The sequence below is a fragment of the Dermacentor variabilis genome, chromosome 1 (genome assembly GCF_050947875.1).
Source record: "Dermacentor variabilis isolate Ectoservices chromosome 1, ASM5094787v1, whole genome shotgun sequence".
NCBI classification, from domain to species: domain Eukaryota; kingdom Metazoa; phylum Arthropoda; class Arachnida; order Ixodida; family Ixodidae; genus Dermacentor; species Dermacentor variabilis.
This window is the reverse complement of record NC_134568.1, coordinates 237,219,941-237,242,856: the sequence shown is the minus strand read 5'-3', so window position 1 is coordinate 237,242,856 and position 22,916 is coordinate 237,219,941. Positions and strand designations below refer to the sequence as shown.

The 22,916-nt window shown below is 45.0% G+C and overlaps 1 protein-coding gene across 1 annotated transcript in view; it reads left to right on the top strand.

Moving 5' to 3' along the window:
- Positions 1-22,916, top strand: part of LOC142560040 (HEAT repeat-containing protein 3) — a 62,083-nt gene that overhangs the window by 3,022 nt on the left and 36,145 nt on the right. The window contains 2 exon segments of the mRNA XM_075671809.1: positions 1,454-1,626; positions 5,871-5,955. Coding sequence (XP_075527924.1) covers positions 1,454-1,626; positions 5,871-5,955 — 258 coding nt within the window.

The following is a 22,916-nucleotide window of genomic DNA, read 5'->3' as shown; positions in this document are numbered from 1 at the left end:
GATCTGTCCCTGCCAGATGTCAACATATGCGACTGGGTGGTTGGGGAAGGCAATGACAAGCTGCGTGCCCATTTCAGCACTGCCTCTACACTGGCCCTTGAACAAAGGAGGGCACCCTGCAAGTTTCTAGAATCTCACTCTATCCACAATGGCTCAAAGACCCTCTTTACTTTTTCACCCTGCAAAACTTGCATTCCCTCTCCGTTGCTTCCCCCCCCCCCGCCCCCTTCTGGCCTTTGTTCACCTGTCGGCCGTCATGGGTGCAGTCAGCAAAATTATCCTCCTTCCATCAGACGCTAACTCACATCAATGCCAATGCCAGCATTTACGTGTGGTTAGCGCTACAATGTTGTAATTCAGGCCAAGTGCCTTGTTTTGAAAAATATTGTCGAGCTTTTATGGTGAGAGCATTTGATTTCAAAATATGGAAGGAAATGTGCGCATCCGGATACAGAGCAGCATCTGCACAAAGATGACAGGAGATGTAGTGTCAATCTAGTGTTTAGCAGACAGCTTGCCACATATTGCCCTGTGCTCTTTTAATACTTTGTTGTTATTCATATTTGGTTAATGCATGTTCAGTTAATGCGCACTTATTCTGACCATGATGTGTACCTTTTTACTTGCTGTGTATTTGGCATCCGTCATAAGTGTGCATGACTATATTGTACAGAGGTCAAGACACTTGTCTAGAATGCGCAAGTCACATGCTCTAGACTGTACTGGCAACATTAGCCAGGTGGATGTGACCGTTCACAGCTACATTTACGAGATGCCTTGTCTCCTTTCATCCTACTGGTTGCCTAATGCTTTGACAGCTGCGCACCGTCAGGAGCACGTTCTAGACAAGTGTCTTGACCTCTGTGCAGCCTTTCTTGGAAGTTATGATGTTACCTGGTCAAAGTTCAACTATGTATAGACAAACTTGATGTTGGGAAACATTGTAGAGCTTTAAAATTGGGGACCCAAAGTTGCAGTACACCATCGGCTGAGTGTACAAAAAATGCAAAAGGAATTTGGGGTTTTGGGTGCAAAAGCCACTTGGGGATGCTATATCTAAAGCTTCCATCCTATTAGTAAATATTTTTTCCTGGCTTCCTTGTTGTTTACGTTCAATAACTAAACATGTCAGAATACAGGAACAATTTATTAAAAATATGTAGGGATTTTACTAAATATATTTCAGGTTCCATGCATGCAGAATTAAAGAATAATAAAGCCAATAGTTGGAATCGAGCTCACTCTAGCAGCACATTGGTGTGGTCTGAAATGCATTCACTTTTTCCAAAAACTTGATTCTTTCAGTGCTAATTAATGAAATGAAATTCCAAATTTTTATGTATAAATGATCAGCAAAACTACATCAAACCATTTTTCTGTTGCACTCATGTGCAACATATTGTAGAGGCGTTGCAGCATCTCCTGTCAATCATTTGTGCATCTTTTATTCCAGCTCCAAGGAAGTAAATTGGAGGAACGAGAATGTGCAGCAAATATTATGGCCAGTATCGCAAGAGACCCAGCCTCCTGCGAATCACTTCTGAAAGCATCAGTTATACGAACAGCAGCGCCACTGCTGCTTGACAAGAACACTGCCGTGCGGCACTGCATTGCTGGAGCACTTCGGTAAGTGACCTACAATTCTGCTATGGACAGGGTGCATTGTTTTTCTAGGCACTTGTGCTATGACATGTGCCAAGTGTATGGACATCTCAACTAGCCAATGCAATCAGCCGACACGACGTGTACGCTAGTGCATGCCATGTAAACATTTATTGTGGAGCTTTCTGACTGTAGCTTTCTTATATCTGTACCACATGTACAGAGATAAATTAGTGTTTGGCATTATCATAGCACTTGTCCCATGTCAGGTGATGGCCTTGTTTCCAAGCTGTGGCAGCAGCATTTTGATGAAGACAACATGCAAAGGCCCTGAATGCAGCAGTATTGGCCACATCGCCAGCCATAGTAATTGGTTGTTTATTAAGATAAATAAAATTAAGGAAGGGAAGGAAATTACTGCTGACTGCGCTATAGTTGTCTAGCACAATCTGCTGACACCTGAACAGCGGTCAGCAGTGGTCAGGTGGTGGTAGGATAGTAAATCGCCAGCCATAGATGGCCATGATTAGTTTGGACAGTGTCCTCAATAGCCCAAGTGTTTCATTGGAATGTTAAACCCTTACCACTGCATGTATGATATGTGATATGGATAAAAGTTGAAACTTAATAAAGTCAGAGTAAGGAAATCTTATGTATTCAGCCAGAATCTGTGATGTCTAGCAATGAAATACACAGAGACCGTAACTCTGCAAACAATTTCCCAGTTCTTCAAGAATATGTGACCGCAGCAGTTTACACAACGTCCAAAATGTTTGTAAATTAAATGGCTTATTTTAACCATTTTTACATTTGAAATCAGTACACAAAAAATACCATGATGTTTGTTTGCTGTTTATCACCTTACTGCAATGTGTTGAAAGAGATAGGCATTCAGGCAGTTCTGCGAGGCAAATATTAATTACTATTTCATATGTGATACAGCATACAGTTATGGGTTGTTTTGTAGAGAGCCAAAATTTGATTCTTTGTGAGAAAAGAAATTTTGTGGCTAAATGTAATGCTTTTATAACCTAAGCAATTCCTTAGCATCATTATTGTCATGAGTATGTGAACAATGAAAATGCTAGCAATGTTTACAATAGCTTAGCATGGGGCCTGCCGTGTTCCAAGAGCTATTGACAACAGACACAACAAAGAATTTGTGGTGGAAAAGCAAGAACGCATTCTTCTGCCTTACGTCAGTCTCTAAACGATTATGAAAAAAAAAGTCTGGAAAGGGAAGCGCTGGAAGGGTTCCAGCCTAAATATTCTCAATCAAGGATAACATTGGCAAATTTTAAATAAATTTAAACTACTTGCAGCTTCTTACAGCAAAGTTTGTTAAGCTTTTTTTTAATGGCTCAGATATTTTTTGCAGGTTTTGTGCATTTCGAATGCCCTTCTGCATGGTCACAAAATATATATTCTTCATATTGTATCACGTATGGTACATGATAACTTTTTCTTATAAAATCATAATCATGCTTTTCTTTATGAAATCAAGGTTTGTTTGGGCATGTCTAACCTGAACAAAGGCTTGTCCAATTTTCTCACAAGAAAATAAAAATTTATGCAATATGGGTTTAAAGCAAATCACTAGGGCTGTTCAGCTATCATCTTGCCATTCCGCTGCTTGTTGAAGTTTAACTTTCTTATTCATGGATTACAAGTTGCCTATCCCAGTAGTGCCATGTTAATGATTAGTAGTTTCAGTGTTCTGCTTAATGTCACTATGAAAAATGACATCTTCATTTGCTGTAATCAAGTTATTGAATTGTCTTCCATAATTGCCTAAGTCATGATCCTTATGAACCTTTAAACATGAAATAAGGCTTTTTCTTTTTTGCTCCGTATAATTTATTTTATACATTCCTAAACGTTCTGGTTATTACATTCCAATATATTTGGTATATGTAGTATGGCATTGTGTTTTGATACATGTAATTTTATTAATAGTTTACACTGTGCATACTTATTTTTCACTTGTACTGCCCATTTTCAATGCTTTCTACATTCATGGACCCATTGCCATCTTTGGCTTTGGGACTTTCATATTTATATGATTTGCATCTAATTACTACGTGTCCAATTGATAATTGCACTGAAGTCGTCCAATGATTTTTTCAAATCTGTGTTCACTGATCTATCTCCATCAAACCTTTGGAGCAAGAGTTTGAAGTTACATGGCTACATCATCTGAACAATTTGGTTAGTGACTTGCCTGCTGTGTGGTCAGTGAAGTGTGACAAATGTGAAGCAGTTGTGCAAGAATTGAGTAATTGTGACAGTGCATTTCTGCAACTTGTGTTCTGAGTTTATCGACATGAGTTATACGCAGTGCAGCAAAGCCAGATGCTATAGCATTTTGATTTCGTTTCAGTTGTGTGGCATGTATTTCTCATGTATTTAAGGTGCCCCTCACCAGGCCACATCGAAAATTTCGATTATATGCTGGAAATTGTTAAGTTTTCTGGGAAGCATTCTACTGCAATAATTTTTCAAATTAGTTCATTAATAGCCAAGATAGAAATATTTCAGTGCCGGAAACCCCTGATTTAAGGAGGCGAGCGTCACCGCCAACATAACACTCTCTCCACTTGCCCCACCTAGCCTCCTGAAGTAAAATTCCTTTCCTGTGTTCTCCCATACCGGAGCTCTGGGATCGCATGATGCATACGTCACAGGCCCCGGCTTTTTTTTTCTCCCTTTTTTTTTTTGATGCGTAGTGCACTTCCGCTGACAGTGTCATGTGCAAGCTGTGGTGTTTATTTCATTCGAAGCAGCACATGATTTTGCTCGCTGTGCATGAGAACACCTGACTAGCGATATAAGTTAGTGCTATGAGAACACTAAGGCTGACACAAACGAATCATAGAGCATCATTGCGCGCTGGAACACGATAGAAAATAACATAGCTTTGTTGTCTGCTTGCACGACTGCACGACGTAGGAACAAGCAGACAAAACAAAAGTACGTCTTGCTACGGCATGAAGTAAAACAAGAAAATGCAGACATTAGGTTTCCAGAGAAAAGACGGGGAATGCGGGAGATGGAAATTCAAGATGATGAGCAAAACGTGAACAAGGTGAATGCAGGAGCCAACGTTTTGACAAGTGGACTTGTCTTCTTCAAGGCGACGTATGCTTTCCTCGCCACAGTATATATATAGGTGGGGTTCTTCTAAAGGGAAGAGGGTATGAGGCGAGGGAAAATGTGTTATGAACGAGGGAAAATGTGTTAGCGTGTCGAATTGAGAGTAAAGGAACGCTGTGTACAAGGTCAAAGCCAGGGCACCCCCCCCCCCACCCCTGTTTGTCAACGCACGCACGTTAGCCGGCGTGTCAAGGGCATCTGACATGCCGGTTGACAAAAAAAAGGGGGGGGGGGGGATACGCCAAGAAATCAAACTAAGTGTTGTTGCCTATAGCTTGAAGTTTACCATAGCGAATAGATCATAGCGAATCTATTCGCTATGGTAAACTTCAAGCTATAGTCAACAACACTTTGATTTCTTGGCGTATCCCCCCCCCCCCCTTTTTTTTTTGTCAACCGGCATGTCAGACGCCCTTGACACGCCGGCTAACGTGCGTGCGTTAACAAACCGGGGAGGGGGGGGGGGTGCCCTGGCTTTGACCTTGTACACAGCGTTCCTTTACTCTCAATTCGACACGCTAACTCATTTTCCCTCGTTTCCGCATCCTCCCGCCTCATACCCCCTCCCCTTTAGAAGAACCCCACCTATATATACTGTGGCGAGGAAAGCGTACATTGCCTTGAAAAAGACAAGTCCACTTGTCGAAACGTTGGCTCCTGCATTCACCTTGTTCACATTTTGCTCATAGACATTAGGTTTATGTTTTATTATTTCTCTAAACTTCAATTTGTCCATTGAAGCAACAGATTACACAAATAACAGATGTTGCCTTGAATAATTCTCAAAGTCGCGTGTCACTTTGAGCGACGTCACAGCATATACGTGTAGGTAGGCAAACTTGCACATATACGTAATTTCTCCGGCAGGGAGTGCGGTGCCCACGAGGAGAAGGGCAAACGATGTTTGTTTTGAAATTTCAGCTCTTTCCGTGGCACGTAGCAATGTAATACTTAGCAGACATGATCGTTAGTGCACATTGTATGCACTGCGCTTGTCAGCTCAAAATGGCCAGACCTGGGGAGGGGCCCTTTCAGGTTGGAGTGCAGTTGGTTCTAACAATGATGAGGCAACTTTGTTCAGACTGCTTTCCATTTTGTTGTCTTTTTCTTAATAGGAACATAAGTGCCATTAGCCATGAAGCATGCCATGCACTTATTGATTTCGATGTCATGACACCATTAATAGGCCTTCTAAAACAGGTAAGTTTGGGTTGAACTTTCTTGTGGAGGCATTTTCTCACTTCTGGATACATTCCTTTAATTTCAGAACGTTTCTGTTCCCGAAATAGATGGAAATAGACCAAACTGGTTGCAGTTAAAATGTGAGGTTCTTGTGGCTTATGGGAGCAAAATCTTGATTTATGCTATCAAATCTTTTGCAAAAGTTCACAAATTCTGAAATTGGAACTTTTCTTCTTTCTTTCCTTACTTTTTTTTTCTATGTGGAAAGCTACAAGCTGCATGTTTTTGAGCATCAGAAGCATGCAAAATTGACATTCTAGGCAGCTGTAGCATATATTTCTTTTATGTGCATATTTATGTGACTAGGTGTCTTGCAGAATCTGTGCGACTAAAATGGGCAATTTTGTGTGATTTGTAAATTAACATGAGGATTTTCTGTCAGGCAGGCAGAATGTGCGGAATTGCAATGATTGATATTTATGCAAATTTATTGTGTTACTGTTTGAATAGTATTTATTTAGAACATCTGTGCCTTTTCTTTTAATTTGTGGACTTATATTTGAAAGTTCAAAACTGCTGCAAAGGACCATTAATTAAAGTTTTTTTCATTGTCCATCATTGGCTCTAACAGTGCAATTATAGAACTTTATTTTGACATCAAAAGCTCCCACATTGAAAGCTTTTGACTGACATGAATAATCAGTCTTACTTTTTGATTGTGTTTGAATTTGATCATATTGTCTGGTACAAATATTTCACTCAATTTATAATTTTTGCCCGTATATAAGGCATTAAAAAAAAACAAGCATAAGTGTTTCACTGTTCTTTGGTGGGGGTGAACTGAGGCAGTTGCTTTATGTGAGCGCAAGTTTAAATTGTACTCGAGAAACAAGGTTAGACCATTGAGGGGAGGGGGGGGGGTGCCATTCCAGAGTATACTTGGGCGAGTGGCACAATGCACACCTTGTGCAGCAGCAGCATGTCTTTATTTTACATTTTGTACTCTGTCTGCCGCTGCTGGTATTAGAGTGCACATTCCTGAGTGAATTGGTAATGAGTATCATAGGTGTAAGCATACGACACATTCTGTACTGTAGGTGTCCTCGTTTCTGCCTTCACGGTTTTTAACATTTATCGCTTACACATACAGGTAGTAGCAGTACTTGGGTTTAAGAAAACCACTGCAGGGCGGTTCAAACTTAAATTCCCCGGTAGTTTATACTCAAAGTCGCGTATATGCATTATGTTGAGCTCTCCAACATGGAAGATCTGTTCAGATGCACGCCGCTCTTGAGCAATGTCTGTGTTGAATAGAAGCGAAAATCAGTGCATATTTGTAATGAGTTTTCTTGCCAGTTTCCATCAAAGTACAAGTCTCGCCCTTCCAGTGATTTTCTTTCGTCTGCTGAGTGCCGCAGACAAGTGGCAGTCGATTTATTATTTTGGTGTGATTGCTGCGCTATTAGATAGTGCCAGCTTCCCAGAAAAAAATTTTTTTTCGTCTTAGTGCGGTGGAAGTCTGGCTCCCCTGGGTTGGACAAATGGTATTGTGGCATTGGGCAGCTGCAGTAATGACAGCCGCCTTTTTAAATGCCAGAATCATTGTGTTCTTCGATGTTTCGTCACCTCAAGCAGACAATTACAAGCTCTAGTGAGCGAAGTTTGGCACTTCAACTTAGTACTGACAGTTGCAAAGAAAAGTTCGAGCCTCAGTTGTTCTTTCTTTTGTGGACACAGCTCAATGAAAATACCTTGCTGCCAGCATCTCTGTGATTTCCTTTCCTTGCAGTGCCAGGAATGACGCGTCACATGGAGGACATCAAGAAATGTCAAACTTCACGTAGACTGTTTCTCCTGCCATGCCTATCTGCAGCTCATTAACATGGAAAAAATTGACAGAAACCTACAGCAGTACATAACAAATGAACTGCTGATATTGCAATAATGCAAGCTGCTCACGATGAATCAGTCATGAAAAAATTCATGAAATATTGGTGTTTTTCTAAACAGAAATTCGGCACACAACTGACAAAATACACCAAAATTTGTCTTGTGTTAATTATTTATTTTTACTTTGTTAATAGCTGCTGAGTGTAATTATTTGTGGGGCCTCAATTCCTCAAACACACAATACTATTGAGGTGCCACAGAAATGTCATTACCATGTTTATTATGGTCATAACATGGATCATGAAAAAAAATATTTAATGAATAGTTAGTGTGATATTCAGTTCATATTCAAAACTTCAAATATTCACCCACCCTACTTAATACCTTTTGCTTTGCTGTGTGGAGCAGTCTCAGAGACTCAGTCGTGATTAGAGCTTCCTTGGATGTCCTCACTCATTACTTCCTCATCACTTTTGTCACTGTTGTTTGCCCTGCCGGGTACTCTGGCAGTAACTGCCGCATCTCTCAGAGGCTTAGGAGTTGCTACAGCATTGTCAGTGTACAGATTTTCCTCCAATGCTAATTCGGGTCTGTTTACCGAAGACCAATGCCCCACCATCACTTCATCAACAGAAGCTTCGTCAGCCTCCGTGTCACTTGTAGCATCCAGTAGAAAGCCTCCCTTTTTGAAGCAGTTCACAGGTGAAGGGTGCACGTCGAGCCATGGCTAAAAAAATAAACTGGACTGCCATTAGTAGTGGTCAAAGTCCCTTTGCGACTGTGTACGTATTGAGAACAAGTTTACTTGGGACATGTTAGCCATAGAATGGTTTAGTTTGTGATGATGCCAGTGTCCATGGGCTGCATATCTACTGTTGTATTGCATATCTACTGTTGTATTGCATATCTACTGTTGTATTTGGAGTGACCAAGCAGACTTCCACAAATGAAATGTTTGACACGGGGTCGTGCACTGCAATTGTCCAGAACCAGTGCCACCTTTCTTCTTTCGTGGCCAATCCATTCCATGAGCCATTCGTGGAAACACTCCTTTGTCATACAGTTCATTTTACTGTGGCATCACACTGTTACTCTTGAGACACCAGTAAAGCAGTGTGGGCTCTCCTATTTCTCAACCACAAAAGTGGAACACTTGTCACTTTAATTCATATTAGAGCTTGAGAAAATGGTCATACAAACCTTCTGTTTTACATCTTTGCACGGTTCTTATTTCAAAGCATTATTTTTGGGTAGCAATATGGCGTAAAGTGAACCAGTCTCAACACCATTAAACCTATTTTTGTATTCATATACTTTAAAGGTACAAGGCAGTTTCCTCCAAGCCTGCCTATTTTGTGTGAACATAAGTGATGCTGCCTTTCTGGAAACTGACTTGAAAATGATTCTGTACGGTTGTGTAAACCTGTGCCTAGCCACTGCTTGGCTGGAAATCAGTGCTGTGCAGCAGGAAAGCAAAATGCTTCATCTTTTCTTCCATAATTGGTCCAATGAGTAGCAGGTTCTATGCATGGGCATTCAGGAACCACAGGTAAATGTTCTGCTCCACATCATTGTGGGGGCCCTGCCAAATCTTATTCACTATCTATTGCATTGCTCTGATCGAGAGGAAGCTGTGCACCTTCTTGTCATTCTTGTGATCTTTCATGATGATGCACTTTGTTTCAAGAGGGGATATTTCCTTTGCTCTGACCGTGCTGTGCCTCTTGCTGGAGGTGACGATCCTCAATTGTTGCGAAAATGAACTCCTAAGAGACAGCAACATAGACATGCAGAAATGGCAGCATGTACCGATTGCACCAGTACAGTGGCTACTGGCTGCATGTAAGTGCCTATGATGTGGAAAAACAGGTTAGGTCATCTGTAGCCACGCTGGAAGTGGGTCGGGATCATTCTTTTGGAGAAGAGGTGTAGGATAATTACTGCTGCCACCTTTCACATGTCGGCTTTGTCAGGAGTAATTGATTACTACTTCCAAGTGGAGAAAGGTTGATAGGTGTGCAAGGGCGCACCACGCATACTGACCATAGTTGTGGCGCAGTGCTGGAGCAATGCTGATGGCTTGCTTACATAATCACAGTTGGGAAAAGAACCAACTCAGAGAGCACTCAAAAATACATCATCATCAGCCTGTTTTATGTCCCCTGTAGGATGAAAGCCTCTCTCTCTGATCTCCAATTACCCCTGTCCTGCGCCAACTGATTCCAACTTGTGCCTGCGAATTTCTTAATTTCATCACCCCACTCAGTCTTCTGCCGTCCTCGACTGCGCTTCCCTTCTCTTGGCACCCAGTCTGTAGCCCTAATGGTCCACCAGTTATCTAACCTACGCATTACATGCCCTGCCCAGCTCCATTTCTTTCTCTTAAAATATCAGCTATATCTGTTTGCTTCCTGATCCATACTACTCTTGTCCTGTCTCTTAACGTTACGCCTAACGTTCTTCGTTCCATCACTCTTTGCGTGGTCCTTAACTTGCTTTCGAGCTTCTTTGTCAGTCTCCAAGTTTCTGCCCCATATATCAGCAATGGTGAAATGCATTGATTGTACACCTTTCTTTTTAATGATAGTTTCCATTGGCATAAATAGTAGATAAATAGTAAATAGTAATAGTAATAGATAAATAGACATAAATAGTAGGTAACCTGCCAAGTTAAGAAGATAATAGGTGGAAGTTGTGTGTTATCACCTATGTAATAGATCCATAACTGCAAATGCTCTTCTGGCGCTCTTGGTCATTTGAAGTAAAGGCCTGCGCGAGATCGCGACACTCTTTGGCATGTCTGGCTATGGCAGAAATAGGTGCACACTCAGATGTATCCGGCTTGTACAGAAGGATTGTGTCGATTGTGTGCAGCAGGTGCCAGTCATACAAAAAGAAAAAGGGTGAAAAGCCAGTGGTGTTCTGAGTGGCGGTATTGTAGGCGTAGCTTGCGAAGGGAAGAATGGCATCCCAATTTGTGTGGTTGGAGGCTACGTACATTGCGACCATGTCGCTGAGTGTGCAGTCAAAGCGTTCTGTGAGGCCATTGGTCTGCAGATGGTAAGTATTAGTTGTGCAGTGCACAATGTGGCACTCTTTGAGGATAGCTTCGCCGACTTATGACAAGAAGACATGTCTGCGATCGCTGAGTAACACTTGTGGTGGACCATGACGCAGTATGAATCGGCGGAGCAGGAAGGAGGCAATATCGCCTGCTTAGCCACTGGGAGGGCGGCAGTTTTGGCATATTGCATGAGATGGTCAAAAGCCACAGTGTACCAGCGGTTACCAGCAGATGTTGGGGGAAGTGGCCCCCTACAAATCTATGCTGATGTTCCTGAACGGCTGGGTAGGGCAAGGTAACGGTTGCAGACCGGCTGGGGAGAGGCATGGTGAAAATTTCTGGCGCTGACAATCTGGGCATGAGCAAACGAACTTCTGAACGTAGCTGTACATCCCACGCCAGTAGTACCACTGTAGAATGCATTGGTAAGTTTTAAATACTCCCGAGTGTGCATACTGTGGATCAGAGTGAAATGATGTGCATATTTCAGAACGCAGACTGTGGGGTAGCAACCACTGGCGGCCATCGGCAGTGTAATTGCATCGATGGAGTAGGTCGTCGCGAATGGCAAAATGGTAGGCTTGATTACGCAACGCATGAGTGGTTGGTTGTGCTGGTGGATCAGAAAGCAAGTCTATCAGCGAGGCAATCCAGTGGTGCTTGCACTGTTTGGAAGCAATACTGGGAAGGCTGATGGAAGAAACGGCAAGCTGGGATACAGAGCAGTGGGCATTGTCGTTGGGCAAGAGAGAGCACGAGAGTGCGTCAGCATCAGAGTGCTGGCGGCCACTGCGGTAGAGCACACTAATATCATAGTCCTGCAGGTGAAGTGCCTAATGGGCAAGACAGCCTGATGGGGCCTTCAGTGACGACAGCCAAGAAAGCGCGTGGTGGTCTGTGACGACATCAAATGGACGGCCATACAAATATTGCTCGAACTAAAGTCCAGATGATCGCCAAGCATTCTTTTTCCATCACGGTGTAGTTACTCTTGGCTTTCGTAAGCGTGCAACTTGCATAAGCCACAACATATCCAGAAAACCCGTGTTTGCGCTGTGCAAGGGCTGCGCCGAGGCCAACACCACTGGCATCAATGTGTACTTCTAGGGGTAGTCGGGTCTTAGCGACGCAAAATTGGAGGTGATGTCGGCAAACGGCACAGGATTGCGAACGCCTCGTCGCACTCTGACGACCACGAAGTGAGGAGCCTGCTGCTTCCGAGAAGCTTCGTCAGGGGCGATAAGATGGTGGTGAAGTTTTAAATGAAGTGTGTAAAGTACGTGCAAAGTAGGAACACAGACCTACAAAACAGTGCAGATTTTTGATGAATGTAGGCTTAGGGAATTCAGCAACGGCCCACAGTTTAGCTGGATAGGGGAGGATTCCATCCTTGGAAACAACTTTACCTAGTATGGACAGCTGCCGCACTGCAGATTGGCACTTCCTTAAATTTAGTTGTAGGCTGGCATTTCTTTAGAAGGTCAAAACATGCCGGAGGCGTTGAAGGTGCGTGGGGAAGTCCAGAGTGAAAGCAACGACGTTGTCAAGGTAGCAAAAGCATGTATGCCATTTCAAGTTGCACAGAGCAGTATCCATCATGCGCTCAAAAGTTGCGAGTGCATTACAAAGTCCAAACAGCATGACGTTAAATTCGTACAAGCTGTTGGGCGTGACAAAAGCCGTCTTTGGCCGATCGTACTTGCCGATACCCTGAGCGCAGATAAAGAGATGAAAAGAATTCTGCTCCTTGTAGGCTATCAATCGCATCGTCAATTCGAAGCAGTGGGTAAACGTCCTTGCAAGCAATCTTGTTGAGGGGCCGAAAGTCCACACAGAACCGTACAGAAGCGTACAGAACAGTCTTTTTTCACAACAAGGATGACAGGTGACGTCCACGGACTGTTCAAAGGTTGAATCACTTCGCATTGAAGCATGTCATTGACTTGCTTGTTCATTACACGACGTTCTGCAGGAGACACACAATACGGGCGTTGCCACAGTGTTGGTCGGGAGCCAGTGTCAATGTAATGCGTAACAGTGGACGTCCGGCCCAGGGAAGGTTGCCCGACGTCGAAAGAACGAAATTATTTTCACAGGCACAGAAGCTCGGAACGTTGGCCGATGTAAGGTTATCAACAATAGAGGAAACAAATAACCAAATACATCACAGAGTGATGGAGCAGACATAGAAATAGCACTGAGCATACTGTAAGTGACGCAGTGCATGTCTTCAGGCACATCCATAACTTGCATGGCTTCAATGGCTTCCACGCAGCCAAGACATTCCCCTCACAGCAGCATCACAGTGTATGGGGACGGGTTGCTAAGAAAGATAGCGCTGGATCCCTCAGTTATTTCTACAGTCGCAAAACATAGCAGCAGACCTTTTCGGGTGCAAAGGCAGTCTGATGTAGAAAGTAGTGTAGCAGTGTCAGAGAGGCTGCCGCAATAGACAGGCACAACTGTTGACGAGTTCGGGGGGACTGTGGTGTCGTCTTTGACAAGTAGCTTATTCGAAGTCAAAGGACTGTTGGCCAGCGTCAAGTCTGACAAGGGCAAGAGTTCTGTTTCAGCGTGTGCGCAATAAATCGTGGCATTGTGACCGGAGAGAAAAGCCCAGCCTAAGATGAGGTCATGCGAGCATGACGAAATGGTGATGAATTCGGCGGCGTATAGAACGTCCGCAATGACAACACAAGTGGTGCACGCCACTATGGGGTGAATACGCTGGGCGCTGGCTGTACGGAGGGATAGTCCAGAAAGTGGAGTCATCACTTTTTGAAGCAAACGGCTAAGCTGCGTGGTCATAACAGATATGGCGGCTCCAGTGTCCGCAAGCGCAGATGCGTGAATGCCGTCCACAAACGCGTCTATCACATTCGATGGGCTTTGTTGAGGGCTTTCAGATTGCTATAGCATCGCAGCCCATGCCTCGTGGGCTGCAATGACTAGCTTTCCTCCTCACGAGCGAAGGAAGGAGGCCGCATCGACGATAGTGAGTGACGACGCAGAGAAGGCGAACAGCGGGTGGTGGGCCTCGGGCGTACTGACCGTGACAAGTCAGAAAGAAGGTGGGTCCTCATATGGGTGGGAAGAACCGGCAAGACGACTTGTCGAGTATGATGATGCGCTTGAAGACTACACGCGACTGCAAAAGCGTGCCACGTGGCCAGCGTAGCTGCATGCAAAGCATATGGGTCGATTGTCCAAAGTGTGCCACCTATTCGCCATGGCAGGTCCCATCCACGGCACAGGAGATATTGTACGAGGCGGCTGGTAGAATGGTTGTGCGGCGGGCTGCGGTTGGGGTCTAAACATGACGCCGGCGTAGCTGAGAGGCACACATTGCGGAAGTGGTTGGGGCCAGGCGACGACATCAGCGTAGCTGAGTTGTGCAGGCACACAGATCTGTTGGGGCCGGGCGACGACATCTGCAGAGCTGAGAAGTGCAGCCGCAGGAACACTTTTTCAGAGCTCAGGCAAAGCCACATTGATCTCATGCTCAATGGCGCAGCGGAGCAGAGGCACAAAATGCGAGGAGGGCTCCTACATATTGTAACGGATACAAAAGGCAGGTACAAAAAGAAAGCGAAGAGAACGAAGATTTTTTAAAGGCTGGACTGCACTACGATCACGCTATGATCATCGCCCATCTCCTGTAAATAAAACCATTTCTTCACAACTCTTCGTAACAGTTGTGGTGGAAGGTGTGGGGTAATCGACACTCGAAGGCGAAGGCTGAACCACAAGTTCTTCGACAGAGCCGTCGCCTTGCTGGACTCCCACTGAATCCACCGGAGTTGAATATGTCCCATGACGCAGACAAACAACGGCCCTTTCCACCTGCTGTACTGACCAGTTCTGTTCAACAACTGAGAGGTGTGCGTCCCTTCACCAGAAGATCGGACGAAGACATCAAGGAATGGGGGGCTCATTCATTATCACTGGATGAGTGCCGCCAACAAGTGGAACAGCGCTTCTCAGCTTTCGAACGTCATGTTCTTTCTAACGGATACTGCATTGGTGTAGTTCGACAATCGCGAGGAAATAATCACTACATGGGGCAGATTTCTTTCGGAAATCAAAGAGCAATTCAGCGACTCCACCATGAAAAAGAAGAGGGCAGAACAGACGCTACTGCAACGTGCGCAAGTGCCAGGTGAAACCTGCACGACCTACATTGAGGCAGTAATAAAACTGGGTAGGATGGTGGTCCCTGGAATGTCTGAGGAAGGCAAAGTCGGGCCCATGCTAAAAGGAATTGCCGAAGATGTTTACAGTTTCCTCATCGCAAAAGACACCCTGGCTTCCATCTCCGACATCATTCGGCACTGTCGCACTTTTGAGCAGCTGTAGACGAGGCACACCATGCCAAAGTTTGGCAGGCTAGCCAGTGTGACGACAGTTACAAGCATAGATAGTAACCAGCCCCTTGATCTTGCATCAAGGATCTGACAAATAGTTCGGGAAGATCTCAGCCTGCACGCTCAAGTGATGCACCCAGGCACTCATAGCTTCTACCTACCACCAGATTTCGAGCCAAATGTGGCATCCTGCTCCCCGTATCCTGCGACGAGGGGCATTGAGGATTATGAACTTGCGCCCCAACAGCAGCCACGTCTCTGCGGCAGAGGCCGTACTTATGACACTCGGCCACAACGAGGACAGCCATGTTTTTACCCGCGAGGCCCTGCGACTTCTGTCAGGCCGCGACAAGAACCGCACCGACCCTACTACCACGACGTGACTTATGACCGATATAATAGATTTCAGCGAGCAGCAGAGACACATTAGTCACATGACAACGAACTTTCTCGCTGCCCGCAGCAGCCTGGAATTCGTTTCGAGGAAGATGCTGTGAACCGCGACCCTCCTGTGTGCTACAACTGTCGGTCCAGAGGCCATATAGCTCGGTATTGTCGCCAAGGCCGTCGGTCACGAAGGACACCACCGATGTTCTCGCTTCCCGGAATCCGTACTTCATATGACTTGCGGATGACCGATTTGCTTTCAATGGACTGCTTCTCACATGAGACAAGACACAGTGATTCGCCAGCATCTGAGCGGAGTTTGACGCCACCAAATAACCGTCCCCATCGCTCTCCGTCCCCTCGGTGCCGTTCTTCCTCACCGCCGCCAGGAAAATAGCGTCCGCGACCAATGGAGGTGAGGTCACCGGACGGTCTTCGCAAGAAATATCTCTGCCTGTTGTCATGCTCAAAAACAAAGTGAATGTGTCGATTGAAGGAATACGGACTATGGTGTTAGTTGATACTGGGGGGGGGGGGGGGGGGTGGACTGTATCTGTGATGAACCTCGCTTTCAAAAACCATCTAGGCCACAGAGTTATGTTTTCTTGGAACGACGGTATTACCTTGCGTGGAGTAGGCTGCAAGTGGCTTCATCCCCTTGGTGTTTGTGCTGTGATTGTTTTGTTGGCTGGGAAAGCGTTTGTGTTGGAATTCCTCGTTCTTTCTCGTTGTTCGCAAGACTTTATTCTTGATACCGATTTTCTTGAACAATGCGGTGCTTCCGTGGACGGTGGTTGTGGTGAAATATCATTGAACAAGTTATATATATCGGCACACTCCGAACAAAGCTCGCGTGGCAAAGACAGGGACACAGACACACTCAGTGTTCTTGATGAAGTGACTGCACCATCATGGTGCCTGACGCCCGTTCGTGTTTCTGCAACTACTGTTGACGCTGATTGTGTTGACCTTGTAGTTAGGCCTAACCGCATAAACTGTGCTAAAACTACTTGTGTAATATTTGTGCCCTGCTCTGTCGTGTGCATGACGAAAGGAGTCGCCACCGCTACCATGAATCGATTACGTCATTGATTGCTTGCACGCTGCTTCTTACTTCTCAACACTTGATTTGCGATCGAGGTATTGGCAAATACCCATGGACCCTGCCGACAAGAAAAAGACAGCTTTTGTGACTTCAGATGGCCTATTCGAGTTTAATGTTATGCCTTTTGGCCTTTGCAACGTTCCTGCCAACTTCGAAAGATTCATGGACACAGTACTGCGGTACGTGGTCTAAAGTGGGAGATATGCATGTGTTACCTCGATGATGCTATAATCTTTGGCCGCACGTTTGAAGAACATAACGAACGCCTCAGCCTTGTTCTCGACTGCATCGAGAAAGCTGGACTGGTTCTAAACTAAAGAAATTGTCGGTTTGGCGAACGTCAAACACTGCTTCTGGGACACTTAGTCAACAAGGATGGCGTCAGACCCAATCCTTGTAAGATTGAAGCGGTGAGCTCCTTCAAGCCACTGCAGTCGGCATGAAAATTTTCCTCAATCATTCGACTATGTTCATATTTTTGTCGTTTTGTTCTCTGGTTTGCTGACATCGTTTACCCGTTAACAAGTATTTTGCGACAAAATGCGGCCTTCAATTGGACACCAGAGTGTGACATGTCATTCTCTCAGCTGAAGTTTATACTAACGTCAGCACCCCTCTTGTGTCACTTCGATCCATCTTGCCCGACTGAAGTTCACACTGATGCTAGTGGATGGGGATAGGAGCGGTGTTTGTACGTCGTCACAGTGACGCAGAACATGTCGCATATGCCAGCCATTGCCTGAGCAAATCTGAACGCAATTTTACGGTTATGGAACAGGAATGCCTGGCAGCTGTTTTCGCCGTACAGAAGTTTCGGTGTTACCTTTACAGTAGACCATTCAAGATTATCACCGATCATCATTCTTTATGCTGGCTGGTTGGTTTGTATGATCCCTCTGGTCGCCTCGCACGTCGGGCGCTGCGCCTCCAGGAATATGACTATGTGGTATCGTACAAGAGTGACCGTCGTCATGCTGACGCAGACTGCCTCTCTCGGATTGCTCTTGCGACTACCGACTGTGATGCTGAGAATTTTGACGACTGTCTCACTGCTGTTACTTCTACGTTCCCTGACGCGGCAGACTTTCAGCAAGAACAACGGAATGATCTTACCCTTGATTCGCTTTTTGTCGCCGCCCGTACTTCTCAAGTCAGCAGTCGCTTTACTGTCTGTGATAAGTTGCTCTACAGAACTAATTACTCCGGGCATGGAGCACATTTTTTGCTTGTTGTCCCCCGAGAGTCTCCGCTCCGACATTCTACGTGCCATGCATGACAATGCAACATCCAGCCATTTTGGCTTCGTACGAACACTACATCGCACACAGCAGCGCTTTTACTGGCCCAAGATGTACGAAACAACCAAACTCTATGTCGCTAGTTGTGAGACATGCTAACGTCACAAGCGACCGACTACCGCAGCCCCGGGTCTCCTTCGGTCATTGACACCGCCCAGTATGCCATTTGAGCAAGCAGGCATTGACCTTTTGGGTCCATTCCCGTTATCTAACAACAAGAACCGTTAGATAATTATCTGTGTAGGCGATCTTACACAGTATGCAGAAACTGCAGCCATACCCTCTTCCACCTCTGCTTGCGTGGCGGTTTTCCTGCTGCGTTCCATGGTCCTTCGTCATGGCCCACCACGTGTCATCATCAGCGACCGTGGTCGCCACTTCACTGGTGTTGCCATTGAAGAGTTACTTCGTTTGTGCACTTCACAGTTCTGTCATTCCATGCCATATAATTCACTGACCAATGGCCTCATTGAAAGGACAAACAGAATGCTGACCAACATGCTTGCCATGTACACTTCCTCCAATCATAAGAACTGAGACTACGTGCTACCCTTCATCACTTATGCATACAACATGGCGAAACACGAAACCACAAACTACAGCCCATTTTATCTCCTGTATGCAAGGTTACTGCGAAGCCCTCTGGACACTTTCCTACCCTTCGTTCTGCACAATGACGATTCTGTATCGAAGACTTTGTGTCTCGCCGAAGAAGCCCATCAAATAGCTCGTCCTCGTACTCTGGCCTCGCAACGTCGCTCGAAAGAGGGATACGATGATCGGCACGTACAAGTATTGTTCGAAAAAGGTGACTTGGTCCTTCTTTGGACACAACGCAAGCATGGATTTTGCCAAAAGCTCTTGTCACAATATTCAGGCCCATTTGTAGTTGTGGACCGCCTGAGCGAACTCACTTACATCATAGCTCGCCTCCTGTACAATGATCGGCGATCACGGAGTAAGACATATAGGAGGTGAAACTCCCGTCAGCGCGAGCGAGCGCGGGCGACCAGATAAAGTCACAATTGTTGCATGCGCCGACGCTACCGTATGCAGTGGCGGCACCATGCGGCGCGTCGTAGAAGCCGCAGCGGAAAAAAAAAAAGCAGCGCCCGGCAGGCGGCTCGGCGGCTCCGGCAGCTCTGGCCACTCCGTGGTAGAAGTCAGGTGCGCGCGGCCGAACGGGAGCAACGCGCTCACCCGGTTGCCCTGGCAACCGAAACAGCGGTAATTTCTTCCCATGCCGCCAGGTGCCGCCAGCATGAAAATATATCCGCGGGCTTGTGACCTTTACTGGTCGCCGCAAACAGCGGAGTTTCCACTCCTAAATATTTTAAATATTTCTTGCTCCGTGTCGGCGATCAAGCAGAACTCAGCTTACTCATATTGCTCACCTGAAGCCTTTCTCCCCTGCTTGTCCATCCTGACTTGCCCCATTGGCTTCGTCTGCTTGCGGGGAAATGTAACAGATACGAAAGGCAGGTACAAAAAGAAGAGAACGAAGAGTTTTTAGAGGCCGGACTGCGCTACGATCTCGCTACGATCATTGCCCATCTCCTGTAAATAAAACCATTTCTTCACAACTCTTCGTAACAATATTCTGCGGCTGTGCAAAGGTCAGCAATGATAGTTGGTAGGCAACCACCTCACGGACGAACGCCTTCATTTCCTCAAGCAACGCAGACTGGTTCGAAATTGTAGCCAAACCAGCAAGGGGTTCGTCGTGCAATGAAGAGTGACAGGTCAACGGCTGCTGCTGCCGTAACTCTTCATAGCTTTGGCCCAGTGTGATGATTTAGGCCACGGAACGAGGATTCTTGGCAAGCAACATGTTGAAGGCATTGTCTTTGATACCTTTCAGCACCTGACTGATTTGATCAGATCCGCCATGGTTGAGTTTGCTCTCTTGCCAGAATGTCTTCAATGTAACTGGTGTATGATTCACCCAGCTGCTGAGAGCGCGCCTGTAAATGCTGCTCGGCACACAGCTTACGAACAGCAGGGCGACCATATACATGGACAACGACAGTCTTGGAACAGGTCGAGAAATTTGTTTCGTGGTTGTTATACTATAGGCTGGCGACCGCCGTGAAGTAGAACAGCACATTGTTCAGGTTGGCTGGTTCGTCCCAGTTGTTAGGCGTGCCGACCATATGTGGTGAGCCAGTCCTCCACATCGGTGTCAGCTGCACCAATGAAGATGGCAGGGTCGCGGTGAGGAGGTACACCAGAACATGCGGTCAGTGTGTGAGGATGTGTTTACTGGGAGGCGTCCTAAGGAATGGTAGATGGCAGGGTACGCGATTGAAGTTCCAGGGTGGGAGGTTTGAGGGCACAGCACTCTCCACCAAATTTTAAGGTGTTTATTTTATCGGACTAGGAGCAGTGCAGCAGTGACAGTCTAAGCAGGGCACTGACTAGGTAGAGCACGGACGCTTCCTATCGGGCCGCCTTCATCCGGTTTTCTTCTTCAAGCTGGGCAGTGTCCATATGGACCAGTGCACAGTATGGCGTAGTGCTTTGTGTGTTGTGTGGTGGGATGGGGAACATGCGCTCACCCATTTAAAAATTGTGTGGCTAGTATCATCTCCAACCAACCTGCTTTGCCGGTTGCCATTTCATGCTTACATCTATTCTTGATTATGAGAGAGCCAACAATTTTTTTTTACTTGGGAATTTGTGTATTACTGTTTCGATTTCTCTGTTATCATTCAAGAAAGTTATAATGGTATTTTGAAAAGTCTGAAGCTCTTAGGGGGTTTGACATGTCATTTTTAATCCGACCAATTCAATACGCGTGCCAAGTGCGATATGACTTGGGGCCTGTGGAGAAGGCCTTGTTGTTGCATTCCTCCCTCATCTGAATTTAGGAGGCGTTACTTGGTACAGCTCCACTGAGCTGCCGTGATGGGCATGGCTGATAGTTGTAGACGAAGTTCGTCTCGCATATCGTTTAAAGCGTCAGTGTAAATGGGGTGCAAATGAGTACCTTTACGACAATGCAATACAATTTTTTGTCTGAAGACCAGTCATTTAAGCGAAGTATCACTTCGGTACCATGAAAATGTGCATCATCTGTGATAAAATGTTGTTTTTGAAGAGTAATAAATTTTTTGTGGCTGTTTTATCTATGGAAGAGACACACTCTTACGAAATCACTACATGCTGACTTAAGGGAACCATGCAATGAGCAACAACACTACATTATTGTGTCGGTAAAACAGGGATGATTATACTTTCTAAGAACAGTTCATAGATGCTGTCACTTCAAAAAATAGCAATATGCCGGAATTACGATCGCGGCAGCTGATATACGTATACAAGCAGCGCTCTTACGCATGAGAGAAGAGGTTGCATGAACGTTTTTTGCCAACCAGCGCCCACTTCGAAGGTGTGGATGATGGGAGAGGCACTTGCAGTGACATCACGCTGTTTGCAAACATGAAGTTCTATTACCTCATTTTCTTGCTTTCTAAGGCTCTGCTCTCGATAGTATTGACTCCTTAGACATTTTCTAGCAATAATGTATTACATTAGCTTGACTTAATATTTACGTTTAATGCCCTTTTAATATTTTTTTTTTGTGGATTTATAGCAACAATGTTTGCTGTGTTACCACATGCATCACCTGTTGGTAGCAGCATAATTTAGGCATTGCTAGTAGGGTTTACTTAGCACACCAAAACCTTAACAACACTAACAGCCTTATAGTACTCTTAATGGCACTTCCCTGGACTTTTGCTAAGTCTTATTAATAGCACGGCATTAATATTGTTACGGGTTTAAAAACAGTCAGATGTGTATTTACAGAATATTTGCAATACTTATAGCAGCTGACAAGATGGTAGACAGCGCGCAAAGACCAGAACATCGTCTTCTTTCGACGATGATTAAAACATCTTCTTAGTCAGCATGTCAATATTTCTGTAGACTTGTGTTGGTTCATGCATGTTGCCTACATAATTAACCGAACGCTTGGCTACATTCTCTGTAAGCTCTCCGGAGCACCTTTATCCTTAAAAATTAATCCTGTGCAAAACTTTAATTCACCATAAACTGTAATATGTATCTGCCATCTGGGTCGAGAGTCAGTCTGTACTCATCACAACCTTCGAATTGGTCCAGAATTGCATTGCATGGTTCATACTATCGAATTATTCCTGTCAAGGCAGTTTTTCATCCATTAAAGACACAAACCCCACCCAATCTGTCTTCAGACCATAAATATCCTCGCCTCTGCCGCTCTCAAAAACTTCATCAAACGTTAAGAATCGATCTCCTTTCTCGACCTATGTAAATCTTTTCTTGTGTGTGTATGGATCACATATTCATATTTGGTGTCCCATCTTGTCTAACTAACCTGTTGAATTGGTCTTTTGTTCCAAAAAATGGTGATAAATAAAAACACCTTGTCGCTCCTATCTCTTTTATTACTGACCCCAGCAGCTTCAAAACTACCATAAAGTATGCTTTTTTTTTATCAGTCATGTATCTAACAACACCTTTCTGTAATGCCTTCAGGCTTTGAAAGTACATCAAGTAAATAAGTACTAAAACGTAGCCTTACATTTTTCGAATCATTAGCTGCAGTTTTGCAGGCTTTAGATATCGCTGAAAGACTTTTCTCTTAGTGCCAGCCTGATGCTTTCATAATGTGGTCCTTTCACAATGTAGTGATAGTTGTCCTGTTTTGTGTCTGGCCAGACTCACCTCCTTGATGGTAGATTGCAGCAGCACTGTTAGCCACTTTTCATAATAGATTTTTGCTTTATTTTTCCACCTATCTGTGGATGTTGGTGTTAAGAGGAGCATTTGTTTCCAATGTATTTTCTCAGCTTTTGGTAAGCACTATCTGGCACATTGTGGTGCAA